General features: G+C 38.3%; 1 protein-coding gene across 1 annotated transcript in view; it reads right to left on the reverse strand.

Annotated features, from left to right (window-relative positions):
- Window positions 1-16,857, reverse strand: part of GUCY1A2 (guanylate cyclase 1 soluble subunit alpha 2) — a 137,050-nt gene that overhangs the window by 110,892 nt on the left and 9,301 nt on the right. The window contains exons 2-3 of the mRNA XM_058825719.1: window positions 11,537-11,598; window positions 10,940-11,061 (exon numbers count right to left, since the gene is read on the reverse strand). Of these exons, the coding sequence (XP_058681702.1) occupies window positions 10,940-11,061; window positions 11,537-11,598 (184 nt within the window). The remainder of the gene's footprint in view (window positions 1-10,939; window positions 11,062-11,536; window positions 11,599-16,857) is intronic.

Here is a 16,857-nt window from a genome sequence, read left to right on the forward strand (position 1 = left end):
TTTCTCTTGAATTTGAACAGAAATGAAGGGCAGTTATTTCTTTCCTGAGAGCACAACAGGCCCTTTATTTTAATGTGTATTCAGCATGCTTTATAACACTGGTAATATCCCAGTGGATCACTGAACTTCTCATTGTTTAGACTGCTTCTAGGCCTTCAATTTGGGAAGAACAGAGTGATTAGTGACTTTTATACCTGAGGTATAACAGGGAACAGAAGTCATGTTGTTTGCAGACAATAACCTTTTATAAACTCAAGGCAGTGTCTGAACTACCTATGTACACAGGCATAGTTAATACAAACAATATTCACAAGGGATTTCAGGGTTACCCAGCTTTACAGTCTGCAATGATGTATGATTAATAGCAAATTAAAATTCATAAAATTACATATATAAATATGACAACATAAAAACATGACAAAGCATATTTTATAAAAGAAGTAATAGCTATAATTTGGGAAAGTTCATTCAAATGCCATTACTCATAAAGAAATTTGGTCACTAAACTAGGTTATTACAAAAATATTCCCAGGATCTTTTATGACCACAGATGGTCAGCTCTACAGCTAAGCCAAAAGAAAGTACCTCTGGTACACAATGCCCCCTAATATCCTGACTCAGAAGACTGTGTGCCAACTCCTGACTCATTACCATTACGCCTGCTTAACATGGTATTGTAACATCTTACCAAAAAATACTCACTATAGTCCAAAAATAATTAAATTATAACCCATACCAATAATGTCATAACTGGATATTAATAGCAAATAGCTAAGAAATCATCATATTCATATGTATACACAAACAGATATTCATACTTTTAAATCTCATTGCCTGTATAGTGAGCAACTTTAGAAGTCTGTGTGTAAAAGTGAGCAGTCTAGCAGGGACACCCAAGGCTGTAAGACTGCAGAGGGGAACAGAACATCACCAGAAACCCCTGGGATATTGATACAAATGGCCAAATACATCCCACAAAGCCACCCAAAAGACAGCATAGGTGAAGTGCTTTTCAAATGTATTGTACAAATACAGTGCAGCAGCTGCCCTGGCGCCACTGACTGCAAATGAGGTTTGCAGAACTGATCACTCCTGGACTCTGCTGCTACACATGCAAGCCTCACCTCATTATCACTGCTGGGAACTCTATCTCAGTGTTTGGCCTGAGGTTTTGCCGATTGTCTTAGATTGGTCTTGTTATCCATCCTGGAGAACTGGCTGTTCAGTCTGGATGCAACACACTGACTCCAAGCAACAGGAATTATACCTGGCTTGAGGACATCCCACTACTTTTAAGAACATTTCAGCTTTGAATTGAGTTACACAGAGTACCAGCAGAAAATCAGATCAGGTCTAATAGAAAAATGGATATGACCAAACTCAACCAAACTGCTGGTCTATGTTAGTCATGAATTTTCTCTACAAGAACAGACACTATGATATACTAAGGAAATTAAACTAAGTTAAGCAACCTTCAGAACCAAAAATCATAATGTTCCTTTCAAGGAAGCTTCTTCCTTAGCTTTACCAACAAGACAGTAATTTTTGCATGAAGCATGATGTTTATCTTTGAATTAAAAATATTAATTTAATAAATTCCTTGTTACACAAACACACAGATTAAATTTTTCTGTATTTCTCTGCAAAGCTATTTGCTCCAGTGATGTCTTTGTGTAAAGTTGCAAAAAATATTTGATATGTGTTTTTTACTGAATTATTCCTGCCTCTCGTTTAAACCAATGATGAACAGATGCTCACCTAGCACTAATTCTGTATATACTTCAGTATAACCTTTTCACTTGCTACCATATAAATGATCCTAACCTTTTGCAAATCTTTTGTAGATTTTCTCCCTACCCATATTTCTACACATAGCTGTTGTGGTTTAAGCCCAGCTGGCAAGTAAACACCACACAGCCACTTGGTCAGCTCCCCCACCCCAGAGAAATGGGGAGGAGAATTAGAAGTAAAACTTGTAGGTTGAGATAAGAACTGTTTAATAATTGAAACAAAATGAAAATATAATAATAATAATAATAATAATAATAATAATAATAATAATAATAATAATAATAATAATAATAATAATGATGATGATGATGATGATGATGATGATGATGATGATGATGATGATGATGATGATAAAAGAAAAAAAAAAATCCATACAGTAAGACAAGCAATGCCCAATGCAATTGCTCACCACCAGTGCCAGTCCCTGTCCTCGTTCAGGTCACTCTCCCAGTTTATAAACTGGGCGTGACATTCTAATGGTGTGGAATGTCCCTTTGGCCAGTTTGGGTCTCAGCTGTGCTCCCTCCCAGCTTTCTTGTGCCCTTCCTCATTGGCAGAGCATGAGACACAAAAAACGTCCTAGGCTTAGGATAAACACTACTTAGCAACAACCAAAACATGAGTACGTTATCAACATTATTCTCATACTGAATCGAAAACACAGCAAAGTACCAGCTACTGAGGAGAAATTAACTGTATCCCAGATAAATCCAAAACAATACCAGACTGGGAGATAGTTTTATGACAAGTACAAAAACCTTCATGCTAAAAAAAAAGAACCCAGAACTCATTGTGTCTATAATGCACACTTTCTTACATTTAGAGATTTCCATGGGCTAGTTATTATCCTTAAATATTACATTCAGTATGATTTCCAATTTCAACATATATGGTATTTCCTGGTTTTTTTCTTTTATGCTGAGAAAATACAAACAAACTTAAAATAATCTTATAACCTTCAGATTATGCATCTACATAAAAAGTCCAATCTTCTCAAACTCATCTTACATTCAATTGTTGAACAATTGTTTTTCTGTTTGATTTTGCCCTGGACTAATTCAGACTGAATATGGCATTGAAAATGTGAGTCAACTTCTGTTCATCAAAACTGACAATTTGCGATTCCATTCTGAAAAGCCAGCATCTCCATTCTTTCTTTTTCACTGTGAACCTCTAAGCAAAATTTTCATTCAGCTTCCCAGGAAAAAAAATATATATTTGATATCTGTAGGACAGCCCAGCACTTCCAAATGTAGAGGCCACTGCACTCCCATTATCACCTCATGTATGACCCCAACACAGCTTCCTAATGAGCACTGGCTTGCAATTAACACAGAGGGGAAAAGATCTTCCCTGGTTTCACCAAGACACCCCACTAAGTGGTTAAAATCATCCCAACACTCTCTGCTGCTCCCCAGCTGAAGTAACTCATTATTTGGAGCTTCTACTCTTTACAAACCTTCTACTAATATTGTAAATGAAGTCCTAAAAATGCATTAGTCTCAATTTGTTTTCCTCCTGGAGAGGGATCTACTGTGTTCCTACTACTTAAATTGACATCAGGAGGACATATCACAACTTTAATGGTTTTTCCTTAGTAGTTTCTTTTTGTTGCTTTTCCTTACAATGTCACTTTTATTTTAGTCCATATTGGAGATAAATTGAATATGCACATTGGAAATTGAGGCAAAGCAACCACAGAATGAAAATATTGGTACAGACCTCCACTAAAAAGCACTTTTGGACTTGTGAAAAATTATTATCCTTTGAAATTGTGTCTCAAAGACATTAAGAGAAGGGATCCTATATTTGCTATCCAGATCCAAAATTACCAAAGTCTTTAAGCACAGGTTCAAAGTACAAATTAAGTATTTCACTGAACTGGAGCAGAAATAGATGACTTCATCCTATAATAACATACTAGCAAAAGATTTTCACTTTCTTTTCAGCAGTTAATGTAAACCGAAAACACACTACAAAATGTCAAGGAATTAATGCACTATTTTTAAGTATTTTGTACATTATGAAGTGGAGAAATTAGGTAAGATTCTGTTCCCATAAAGACAATTGCAAATCATAGGCTCTTGAGAAGCAATCAGAAGATAAAAAACCTAATGTGATAAAAAACTATTATGTGATGTGATAAAAAAAAGTCAATGTAATTCATTAACTGGTGCAGCATGCAGAAGCAGTCACAAGCCATCCAGTTTTTCCTAAAAGTAAATAATTAAGACAATGGCTGCAGAGTGGCCAGCATCTGACTCATTTGGCATTGAAAAATACTTTTTTTTTCTGAGATACCATTCAGAATCTGTAAATATCAAACCTTAAGGGGTTGGAACAATTAAATATGCAATTCCAGACCTCATACTGTGAACAGAAGCAGAATTTGCCACCCTCAGTTATAGCAAGTGTCTCCTAAATGTTTTTGGATTACCAAATTTTTGGCATCAGTAACATCTTTTCCTTAAACAGACCTGTGGACAGAAAGACAGGTGGCAGCTCAGAATTTTAAAGAATTATTTCAGATGGTAGGGAAAGCAACATTTAGTCTCTAAATAAAAAAGGTTTTCTTGTGTTCAGACTAATGCTGAAGGGACAGTAGATGAATCATTTGGCTTGTAAGTGAACCTAGTACCAGTATCTAATTATTGTATAACTGACTTAGATTTTACTTCATTATTATTGTGTATTTATATCATCCTGGGAATCCAGATTGCATTTTTATATTACCTTTTTGGTGCTTTTTATATAAATACAGTAACACCATTTTATGCTTTTACATGTGGTTGTGACACAACTGAAAAATCTATACAACACCTCTCTTACAGTGACATGCAGGGCCTGCATATCTTTCACAGAATATAAATGAGAACTACTGTTAAAAAAAGAACTCCTGACACTTGTTCACCTATAATATTTCTTTTATCCACTTTTAATGAGGTGGTTTCTTTCCTCGTCCTTTGACCAGTGATAGAAATACCACTGTAATTATTGCCTCTTGCTGAGGAGCTGATCGCCAGTTCTTAACATAAATATAAAAGATTCTGCTCAAAACTGTTGACAGAGGAAGCTCACATGAGATATTAAGAACAGGCAGTGGAAGAGGGTTTTGCCCCCATATAGTGCTCTCAGTAGCAGCCAATTCTGAAGCAAAGCCAAGCCATGTGAAGCAAGACTATCATGATTTTATGTCCCCCACCACCACCTGGGAGGCTCCCTTCTTATATTTGCACAGGGCTCATTAAATGAAAACTGCAGTCATTAGATTGGTAGTTCCTAAAAATTAGGCAGACCAGGTTTGTTTCATGCTAACTCTAAAGATTAAACAGCAATAAGGATTTTTTTAATTTGCTTTTTTTCATTAAAGTAAATATACATGTCTTTAAATTAACACAGGGAGCAGAACTGCACTTCCTGGAACGAATAAAATTGCAATGAAATCTAAAAGCTCTTCCCATGAAATGCAAAATTATCTCTCATAACTCCTCACATATATAAAGGGCTCAACTCATCTGACTAAATATAGAAATCTAATGCTCCTTGAGTCTTCATAAGGCATCAGAAAAAGAACCAACAGATAGTTACTGTATCTGCCAAGACGAGGGACCTAAGGGAGACCTACACATTTCTGAAGGTTTGACAGAGGCCAAAAGGTACCTCACAGCACCTCAGATAACGACAAACACCTACATTCAGTCAATGAATCATGGCCAGAAAATGTTCTTTATAAATAGACTTCCACAAGATGCTATTGTACATCATAATTCCAAACCGCTCATTATCTGCTGGAAGTTCATCTGCTTTCTAACAATAAATAGCTCTGATTTGAGGAGAGTGGGATGTCTAAGGCCATTTGGTATAAACATTTGTCCTTTTCTAATTGAGATGTACTCATCTCAGTTTCAAAATCACATGAACTATGTGCTTTTTGTTTAGATTACTTTTGTGTTGCCAGTGCACTGTAACATCTGCTAAATAACAGGAGCCCTGTGAGTATAGCTGAGACCCCCCAGGATAAAGTATTATTAGAATCCACTGGTATTGTAAATCCTCTGGGCCGTGTAACATTTCCTTTTATGCCATTTGTAAACCAACAACTTTAATTATAAATCAGGCTGTGTATCCTAAATTAGTTGCATCCTAATGACTAGTTGCAGTTCTAAGTGCAAAGGGAAGTGATAAAAATTTATATACTTTCAATATCTAAGCATTTACAGTTCTCAGACACCTCCCAAGCAGTCAGTCTGCTGACTTTGTTTGTCCCAAACCTTTGTTTACCTTTTCCAAACACTACACTTAGTCTAAGATGGTTAGAAGGTAGGCTAAGATATGTCCTGGCATGTCCTTTTCAATGATTTCCTGCCTTTTCAAATACAGTATTTCTCAGCAGTTATTTAGTAGTTACCAGAATGATCCCAAACATCTCTTTAACAACAGAGAATCACAGAAGCATAGAATATTCTGAGTTGGAAGGGACCTAAAAGGATCATTAAAATCCAATTTCTGGCCCTGCACAAGACATCCCCAAGAATCACACCATATACCTGAGAACACTGTTCAAGCACTTCTTGAATTCTGTCAGGTTTGGTGCTGTGACCACTTCCCAAGTGCTCAGCAGTGGAGCAATAAAAATTGAACAGCCTTCACCTCAGTGAAGCTCTCAGCCACCCTCTGGGTGATTAACCTTTTGCTAATATTCAGACTAAACTTGCCCTGACACAGCTTCATGCCATTGTCTCATATAAGGGCTAAGATTTTCTTAGTTTCACAAAGGAAACACAGATCTTTAACTCTGACAAATGTACAGACAACAAATGACTTTTATAGAATTATGCCCTTTGTACTAAATGAAGGATCAGCCCTGCAAGATATATTTAGTCATGAAGTGATCTGCCCTATATAAAGCAGCCTGCAGCACATGTTCTCTTTGGTAGTGACAAGCAAATGTCACCCAGAGCAAGAACTCTCTAAAACCTTACACTAACAATGGATTCCACCTCCTCCTTGGTGACTTGGGGAAGCTGAATCCAGAAACACAATTTATCTCCCTGACAGGACAGGGCTCTGGGCCAGGATTCCATACACCTTATCACCAGGGTATTAGGGAATCCCTGGGGAATTGCCACTGCACCATATCATCCTCCAAACAGAAGATGCCCAGACAGATGGACAGACAAGCAAATTCTTCATGCCACTCTCTGAAGCAAAATCTAAAGAAAGAGCATTATTATCCCACAAGTCACAAATGCCTAATAGGAAAAATTCTTGCAATACACTTGAGTCCACATGCAGAGCTGACTTAGCCATTGATATGTGCTGTGCATTTTTTAAGCTGAATTTTTACGAGACAAAAAATAATTCTGTTGTATAAATTATTTGCTTGAATTAAAAAAATGGAGGAGAAATTTTTTCAGTGCCTTAAGCAATGGAAAGTTAGATAGGTAAAATTACTTCTCCAGGCCTTTCTCCTGAAACCATGATCTGATACAAGTGTATTTGTAACTTCAGACTGCGTGACCAAGTGTAATTTATAGAGTTTATCTAACATGGTGCTGCAGTACATGCAATTTAGATAGTTCAGTTTAAAATACACAAATGGGCTTTCAAAGACAACTTCTTCCATGTCGTCAGAGACTGGGTGTGAACAGTTACTGCTGCTTTACAGATTTTGCACAACAGCTCTTTTTATATGACTATGAATTTAGGTTACTTTTCATTAGTTTTACTATCAAAGTGAGGACAGATTACATATTCCTCAGCAAGATGCAGAGAGGCTCCAAAGGAAATACCGATGCCATTTAAAAGACAGATAACTGCCTTAATGAAGTTCCCTTTCTTTTTTTCCCTGTGAAGGACTGAAGAGTGAAAAATAGTTCACATTCACAAAGGCTACACTAATTGTTTGCAGTGTCTGAAAAGAGTGTTTGGATGAGGTGAAGTGAAGGTTGTACACCTTTTTATCTAACTTGTGCATTTGGGATGTGAGAAATATCATGTGATATATTGGAAGTACAGAGTGGAGTTCAAAAAGAAAATCGAGCATTTCTCTACTGCTTTGTACAACTCAGTAGCACAGACCTTCTTTGAATATCTGCCAAAGAAATAAACAGGAGATAGGTCATGAAGGCTTTATGTCCTGGAATAAATTCCTTAAAAGCAGTTACAAAAACACAAAAAAGTTTTCATCCATAATTTCCTGTTCCAAAGTTTTAATTTGCAGCTACATGAAGGTCTTCTGCTGTATTCTGGAAGCATTTAAGTAAAAATGCACACTCTAATCTTACATGAAATCAAATTATTTTAAATCATGAGGACAAAAGCAGTCCCAAACGAGATTTGCTGTCATTGTTCAAAATGCTGAATGTACAATGGGTATGAAAATGTCTTTACTTCAAGAAGGTTGAAATCTGAATAGCACTGACATGTGGTTTAAAGGATTACAAAAATCCTGTTATCTCCATTATACAGATGGGAAATTGAGGCACAGAAAGAATAAAAACTTGCCCAAGGTCAAATAAGGAATCTCTTCAGATACAACTTTTCTCTCTAACATACCTCAGTATAAGTTTATAGTCACCTAAGAAAGAAATGTGGTAGTAATCCACGTAACATACTTCATCATGGACATCTTTCTCTTATCATTTATTTCTAAAATAGGTTCAAACCGACACTGTCAATCTCCTCTGAACACAGTTTAGTGGTGTACTTGGCAGTGCTGCACTAACAATTGGACTTGATGATCTTAAAGGTCTTTTTCAACCTAAAGGATTCTCTGTTTCTACATGCTTATGAAGGACACTGTAAAAGTATGCATGCACTAATTAATGAAAGCTGAGTCCATCATGAAGTTGTCTGGACTATTTTTGAAAGGATGGAAAGTTAAATAAAATACTCCAGCCTCAGAAGCTGTCCTTGTAAAGGAAAACAGTGGGACTGATCTGATACCACACACAGTTTACAGCATGTGAATCTGATGGACATGGGTTCCTTCCATTACAGTGGTTTAAAGCAGGGAGACTTCTACTGATGTCTAGACTTGTAGCAGAGCAACTCAGTAAGGAGACAAGGAGAACCAGGTCCTTGCACTGCAGGAAGATGGTGACACACTTTGGTGCTGACTTGACAGGTGGAAAATTGCAGCATTCATACATGATGGATCACATGCACCGAGCTGAGTGAACAGCTTGCAGTCAGCACTTCCCTGTGAGCAGCGCAAGCACCAGGACCACAATGTGAAGCATCTGCTCAGAGTCCTCCAAGCTTACCAGAGATCTCAGCATTTGCACTCTTCTGATGAATAAGGAATGCCAAATGACTTTTTTAGAGGTGGTTAGGAGACTGGAAGAGGTGAATTATGTTGGCAGTATCTAAGGTCAGAGAGCAGGAAGATGCTTCCAAGCATCTTTAAGGAAACATTTTCTTCCAGCCCTAGACACCAAGTGTCTCTTACTGCTCATATAAATGAACTAAGAGCCAGATTTGGTTCAACAGTTTCTCTAGCCTTCATCACAACCAGATTCATGCTTGCCTCCTGTCTCAGCAATGCCACTTGCTCCAGGTACACACCCCAGTGGTTACATCCCTCTTTCACAGAGGCCGATCTTCCCAATCCTTATTCAACAAGAAAAATAACTGTGTATGTGAGAATTAATTACACAGCCTCCATTAATTTTTTCCCTGTTGTGATAGGAGCTACAATTAAAATAAATAAGTTGGGTTTACTGTTCATTCCCTTATGTTCTTATCCCAGATAGGGAGAAGGATTGCTTTTAAATTATCACAGTGTTTTGCTCATACTGAAGTGGAGTTTTTTTGCTAAGAAGTCTTTCTTTAAGAGGCAAACTTGTCCAAGAAAAAGTCTCTGCAACCTAATTTTCAACAAAACCCACTTTAATAGTTCCCCAACATAGTAATGCTTAGATGTTATCCCTATACTGTGGTCCCAATCTGCCCCTAATAAACATGCATTTTGAGGATACCACTGAGGAAACAGGTTGCACATTATTCAGCCATGCTGAGGTACTGGGACTGACACACTGCTTTAAAAGCACTATGAAGGTGAAAAACTATTCACAGCTGTTTCATATAACTCATATTTTGTGTCATGGTGAAACAAGTACTGAATGTCTAGTCTGGCTTTTTATAATATTAATGTGCACCTGATAACATGAAAAGTCTCTGCTTTGCATGAGTCCTTCCTTATCACTCATAGCATTTATTTTAGAGAACTAGCATGCAAAAATTTTAGAATTAAAAAAAAAAGGTAAATAACACTGGACACATTTAGAATTTGATTTGTTCTAAATTCTCTCCATGACCACACATGCAAAATACAAAACACCACCTCCTTCTAGCAGCAGCTAAAGACACACAGAACATCCCTGAGAGCATTTAGCATTTTACAGAATAAAGCACTGGATAGCAAAAAAAAAAAGACAAAACATTTTGAATGTCAGTGAAACACAGTCATCCCAAAACTAGATCATGTTTGCTGTTCACAGAGCACATCAAGTCTGCTTAACAGTTTGCAGTAAGAAAGACAGATACACAATGCATATCCTCCAAAAGTATTTTAAGTCAGCAGGATACAAGGGTAAAGACCATAATGTGAGCAGACTATCACCTCACCATATTCCCCTGACATGGAAAGTTAAAACTTATCTTCAATTATCATACAGTCAGATTTCAGTGTTTTGCCTCTTGCTGGAGAAAATCTAAGTTTCCAGAATGTTTCATGTCTCAGGTACACCCTGCTGCTGTTTCTCAGGCCCTCTACTCACCAGGTCCACAGATGATAAAAGTGTCTGTTTTTCTTCAGAACTCCTATAAAAACACTAAAGATAATTCCAAGGCCAGCACAGAAGCAAGTCCACTTGCCAAAAGCCTTTGAAACTTCTCAAATCACTGGGTACTGCACAATACACATTCATTGCCTCCACTGACAATCACGTCTGGATTGTCTTAAAAGTGCAAAATGTATGTAGAAAAGGAAACAAATGTAGTAACAGTGCACTGGTATGTTGCTGCCTATATTCTAAATTTCTGTGGTTGGAGCAAAAATTTCTTGTTTCATTGTTGGCATTAGGATGGTCAGTAAAACTTCCTTGCAACTAAAGGAAACAAATTCCCTTGAAAAAACACATACCAAGCACATTAGCCGTACACTGGAGAATTCCTGAGACATCTTCAGTTTCTTCATTGCCAGAGCAGTCTGTATAAGAGCATCTGTTTGATATATTGTGAAAATTCTTCTCTGCATCTCTGTAACTACAGAAAAGAAAAAAGTTATAACAACTCCTTATACAAATGCAAAGTCAACAAATATCTTTCAGAAGTGGTGGCAAAGGATTAAGGATTAATTGCCCCGTGATGGGCAATTTCAAGATTCAGCTGGACAGAGTGCTGAGCCATCTTGTCTAGGCCATGCTTCTGTCATGAAAGGTTGGACTAGATGAGCTTTGAGGTCCCTTGCCAACCTGATATTCTATGACTGAAAAGGAGTTGCTATTCTCTTTTTATAAGAAACATTCCAGTTCATTAAGCAGTCGCCATCTGAGGGGATTGTACAGAAGCAAGATTGAACAGCAATCTTGGTTATGTATTGCTATTCCAAAGCAACTCTAAGAATTTGAGAGAAAAAGTTAAAAATTAAATTTAAAAGCTTATCATGGAGGGCTGTGAATTGGAAAGCACAGAGCAAAGCATTACCATGCACCTTTCCCCACCTCACATTAACACTTACCCAATAACTTGATGCTCAAAATACTGCAGTGTCTTTTGAAGAGTCTGCCGAATGGTCTGAGGCTACGGAAGAATAATTTTAAAAATTGTGAGATTAGGGAATTGGAGCACAGTTCAATTAACAGATCTTTTCATGCACTATTTTTCTTCAGTTTTACTCCTCTTTATCTTCTACCTGCCATATGCCCATCGCAACAACAGATATTAAATATTATTATTCATTCCTTGTATCTTACTTCACCATTTAAATGGAAGAATTTTACATTGTGGCATAATTAATACTGCTTATAAGGCTAGTTGCACATAACAAAGGAGCCACTTCTCTCTCAAAAACAGCTCTCAAAAACTATAACACGCCAACTATCTCAGTAATTTAAAATAATTAATTTGAAATAGTCTGCAAGAAAATGCCCTTATTTTGTGATGAAAGTATCACCAGGAAAAGGCATTGAATTTTTAAACTCTATATGCTCCCTAGAGCATTTTCTAATAAAGAATATTATAAAGATGCAATTTATTTCGGCTTATTTTCCTACAAGCTATAACTCTTCAGTCATCTTTCGTATTACCAGGAAAGTCAAGTTCATCAGAAGAAAATCATGGCATGCTTCAAGCACTTCTATGCTATTTCACTTTAATAGGTGTTCACCAAACTACACAGATATATAATTGTCTTTATTTGCATTATTACCACTACTACAGAGTTCACCAAAATACTTATGTATATAAATGTTTATTTTCTTACTATTACTGCTGCTGAGGCTGCTATTATTTGAATGAATTCATGAGAGATCTTTTGGCAAAAAAAGGACATGTGATATCCATGTAATTTTCTCTCTTGAATTTTCCAAGTCACTTACGACAAAATGTTATTCCTCAAAAATTACTAGCTTGTATCAAATCCGAGGTTCTTCACCTGTCTATTTTGACCTGGTGCCAGAATTCAGACAGAGATACGCAATTGAGAGTTATAAGCTTTTCTTCTGTATCGAAAGCACACATGGACATTTTGATCAGACTCACAACAACATGCACTGAAATTTTAGAGATGTTTGGTCTTTTGCTGCCTTTTGGAATAGACATCTAATTGTTTTAGAAAGTAATAGTCAAAATGCTCCTTAATTAGAGGAATATCATGCTAAAACCACAATCACCTTTGAAAGTCTCAAATTTTGCTTACTGACCTACAGATTCAGCAGCTCAAGAGCTGAGCTTCCCACCTTGCTCAAACACTTGCTCATGAGTTTGCAGAAGGAGTCATCTGTCCTAATGACAGCAGGAAGAAAAAACTGTATACCAGGCTACACTAGGTTTGTACAACTGCAAAAAATTTATTTTCTAATACCAAACTGTAAGAAAGTGTCTACACTTTTGTATTTAAAAATTAAATTAATTAAATTGTAAAAATTAAAATTTAAATGCATGCACTCAAAAAGAGCGTAAGAGGGCTTATAGGAAAGATGGGGACAAGCTTTTTAGCAGGTCCTGTTGCAGTAGGACAAGGGCAATGTTTTAGAACTAGAAGAGGATAGAATTAGACTAGAAATGAGAAAGAAGATATTTATAGCAAGGTGGTGAAACACTGGAACAGATTGTCCAGGGAAGTGGTAGGTGACTCATTCAAGGTCAAGTTAGATGGGGCTCTCTCTGGGCTGAAGATGCCCCTGCTCATTCTAGGGAGGCTGGACAGAGGACCTTCAAAGATCCCTTCCAACCCAAACTATTCTGTGATCCCATTAACAAAAAAAAAAAAAAAAAAAGAACCTAGATGGAAACCTTGGAAAAGGTTTTTCTTGTTAACTATCAGGTAATCACTTTACATCTCTGTGGGAACTAACTAACTACCTGTGCCAAAAGGCTTTAAAAATTGCATGTTCTCTTGTAAAACATGATGGAAGCACCATATGAGTGAAACCATCACATATCAAAAAAACATCTCCTTCTCAGTGGTACAGCACATGTTGAAGTCTTCAAGCCTAATGGGCTGCAAACATATTTAATGGCATGTTCTCACTGAGACTCAGAAGCTTTCCTCTGCTCAGAAGGCAGAAAAATCCATTCTCTACGTCTAGAAGAGATGTATTTTCTCACAGCAGCAACAAAGCAAAGCAGAATAGCTTTAAGTGAAGAAGTGAGACCTGTCATTTCCCATCTCCATAGAGCATTTCCCTCAGCCCCACTCTCTACACACAGAATATCAGTATTCCACCAGCAACTCCTCTGACATGAAATAGGGAATAATAGAAATGTTTCATTGCTAAATTGAATCTCCATTCTCGTTGCCCCAAAGTGCTTTTACAGCAAGAATATGGAATGCAGCAATGCTTGGTATCACAACAGAGAGGAAGAAAAACTGCTTCTTGTCTGCTCAAGAAGTTTTGCAGCTTAGAACACCTGAGCAATCATCCACAGATTGTCTTAGTCCTTCTCATGCCTGGAACACATACTGCACTCCTAAACCAGGGAGCGGGGTTAGAAGTTTCCTAAACCAGGGAAAAATAATTTTGACTACCTCAAGATCTGATAATACAAGCAATCTCCTAGTCCTGAACTTATTTCAATGGTAAACATCCCTTCTCCTGCAGTGCAGAATGGAAAAAAAAAAAATTCCCATGTTAACTTTCTCTCCTGAAAGCTAAATCAGTTTCCTAGCTGTTGTCAGACAATCCTAAACAACCCCATGAACTCACACCACTTTTCACCAGCAACTCTTATCAAATCTTACAAATTTAATACAGAAAAAAACAGGATTTACTATTAAAACATGGGTCATAAACAGAGCTCGATGTAATGCCTCAGAGCCAGAATGGAAACCGATCCAAGGAGTCACAAAGCCTTTCTTCATCTCAGACAAGAATTATGATGGCATATTGCTGTGCATCGTTAAGAGTGTCACTATGCTCACCTTCTCAGTTTGCTGTATTTCATCACTGGTGAATGTCATTTTGCTACAAATGTAATTCCGTTACCAGGGCCATGTCTAAACAAAACAGTGAGAAGAGATATGACACCTGTTTGCCTACAAGGGCAGTTTGGGGCACTGCTTCTTCCACTACTGATAATACATTGCTCATGAGACAGAGAATGAGCAGGAAAACATCTCCACCTCTTTTCTTTTTCTTTTTTTTAATTCAGTAACAAGAATGGATGGAGGCAAAATAGCTAAACCTTCTCCCAGCAGCATAGCATACATGACCTCTCCCAGAAACAGAGCTCCATCACTCAAGGAGGTAAAAGACAGCCTTTAACCATCCACCTCCTCCACTGTTATGCCATTTAGGTGTTCAGTACCAGTAATTTACTGAAGATATTGTAAAGTTTCATAGCTACTTAAAATTATAGGATTTAATGTAAGTATAAGCCAGGGACTATTACCTAAACAATTATATGTCAACAATTCCTTTTGATTATGATAATTAACTAATATTTGTATGCATCACAACAGGAGTAGTCACATCTGCTCATGTGCCTAAGGACAAATCAAAGTAAAACAAATTCTTGTTATTCCTAACTGTAAATTAATCCAAGGATTGCCATACCAGATCACATCCAAACTCCATATGGTACGATGACATGTAAGGTATAAGGAAACACTGGAGATACTCAGATTGATCTGTTGCGTGGCAAAGAATAGAGGACTTCACTAAAATCACTCTGAATTCAGATATCAGGCCATGGCTAACCCTAATGTGTCAGAATAATTTGTAAAAAACTACTGAATCAATGAGTCATACAGGTTTGAAAGAACGTCTGGAGGTCTCCTAGACCAACATCCTCCTCAAAGTAATTTGAGTTAAAACTGGTTGCTCAGGTCATTCTTCAGACAAGTTTTGAGTTTCTCCATGGATGGCGATCTTACAACTTCTCTGGGAAACCTGTGCCAGCATCTGGACACCCTCATGATGTCCCATTTCTTTCCATAATTCTGATTTTAAACTCCGATCTTTTTTGCCTCTCATCCTTCCTCCATTCTGTACCGCCAAGGAAAGCCTGGCTCCATCTTCCCTACACACCCTGCTCAGTTTAGCTGTAGACTGCATCTTTCTGCTCACCCTCTTCTTCAGAGAATGAACCCCCTTCCCCAATAAGCATCATTTAAAGCCACCTTCACAAGGTTGTGCAGTCAATTAGAGATGACCTCAGCTCACTTTGTCAGATTCTTGCTCAGCAGTCCTTGCTCCTCAGAGCATCCCCCATGTCCCTGGAGATCACAGCCTGGCTAACAACACCACCATCACTGCCTGCAAGATGTGCCTGCACCAGCCAGAGCCGTCTCCCCTCCACCAACAGGACTGAGGAGACCCCAGCTGGGCACCTGCACCTTTCACCCCTGCACTCAGAGCTGTGTGGTCACTCCTGACTCCTCAAGGTCTTCCCTGGCTGCATCATGGGTGCCCACATGGATGAGCAGCAGCAGTCATAGTCCAGGAGACAAACAAGCTCTGGCAGCCTCTTTGCAAGGCTCATGTGTGAGCTGTTGGCAAGCAGCAAACCTCCTGTGACAGCACAGCAGGCTGGCACACAATGGCTTCTGTCTCCTCAGGAGAGAGCTTCTGATACCTACCACACCCTCCTCTGCTGGAACCTTCTAAGGGTTGAGGCTCTGCTGGATCTGCTGCCCCATCTGAAGGGAGGGAGGCCATCTCTCCCACCTCTTCACAGGCACTTTACCTTCTCTGTACCTGATGAATCACAGGTGGAACAGGGGCCTTAGTTATGCTGTCAGCAGTAACCAACCTCCAGCCCTCACCATCTTGAAAGTTTCCACCCTTGACTCTCAAAGATTATCTCTATTTTTCTCTCCTTTCTTTCAAGATGGAGCTCAGCTTCTTGGCTCTGCAGGGCCTCTGGAAAGATCTGTCCATCCTCCCTCACTATTCTACGACAGCTCTTCCCCCTGGCACCTCACTGCTCCCTGACCAGAGTGCCCGGCCTTTGGCACCACCAGGCCGCAATGCCGGCGGTGGCAGCCCTGCCACAACAGCCACTGTCACTGCCAGCCACCACTGGTTACAAGATGCACTCCTAGAGAAATGTGCCCTTCCTGCTGGATCTCATCCTGCTCCCCAGTAGTGCAAAACTTGTTCAAGTCCTGAAGATAGAGGAGTAATAGTTCCTCAAAAACTCTTTCTATAACTAACTGGAGAAAATCTTTATGAAGACATTTTTCTAAATGAACTTGAAGTATTCCTGGTTTTTAAACTCAGACAACTTCTCTTGCAGAAAGGATTCTAGTTTAAACTGTGGGGCTTTTTTCTTTTTCTGAGTTCAGTTTTCTCTTCCTGCAGTATCATTGCCTCAGTTTTCAAGGCAAAGGGGAAA

The sequence above is a fragment of the Ammospiza caudacuta genome, chromosome 2, assembly GCF_027887145.1.
Source record: "Ammospiza caudacuta isolate bAmmCau1 chromosome 2, bAmmCau1.pri, whole genome shotgun sequence".
Taxonomy (NCBI): Eukaryota; Metazoa; Chordata; class Aves; order Passeriformes; family Passerellidae; genus Ammospiza; species Ammospiza caudacuta.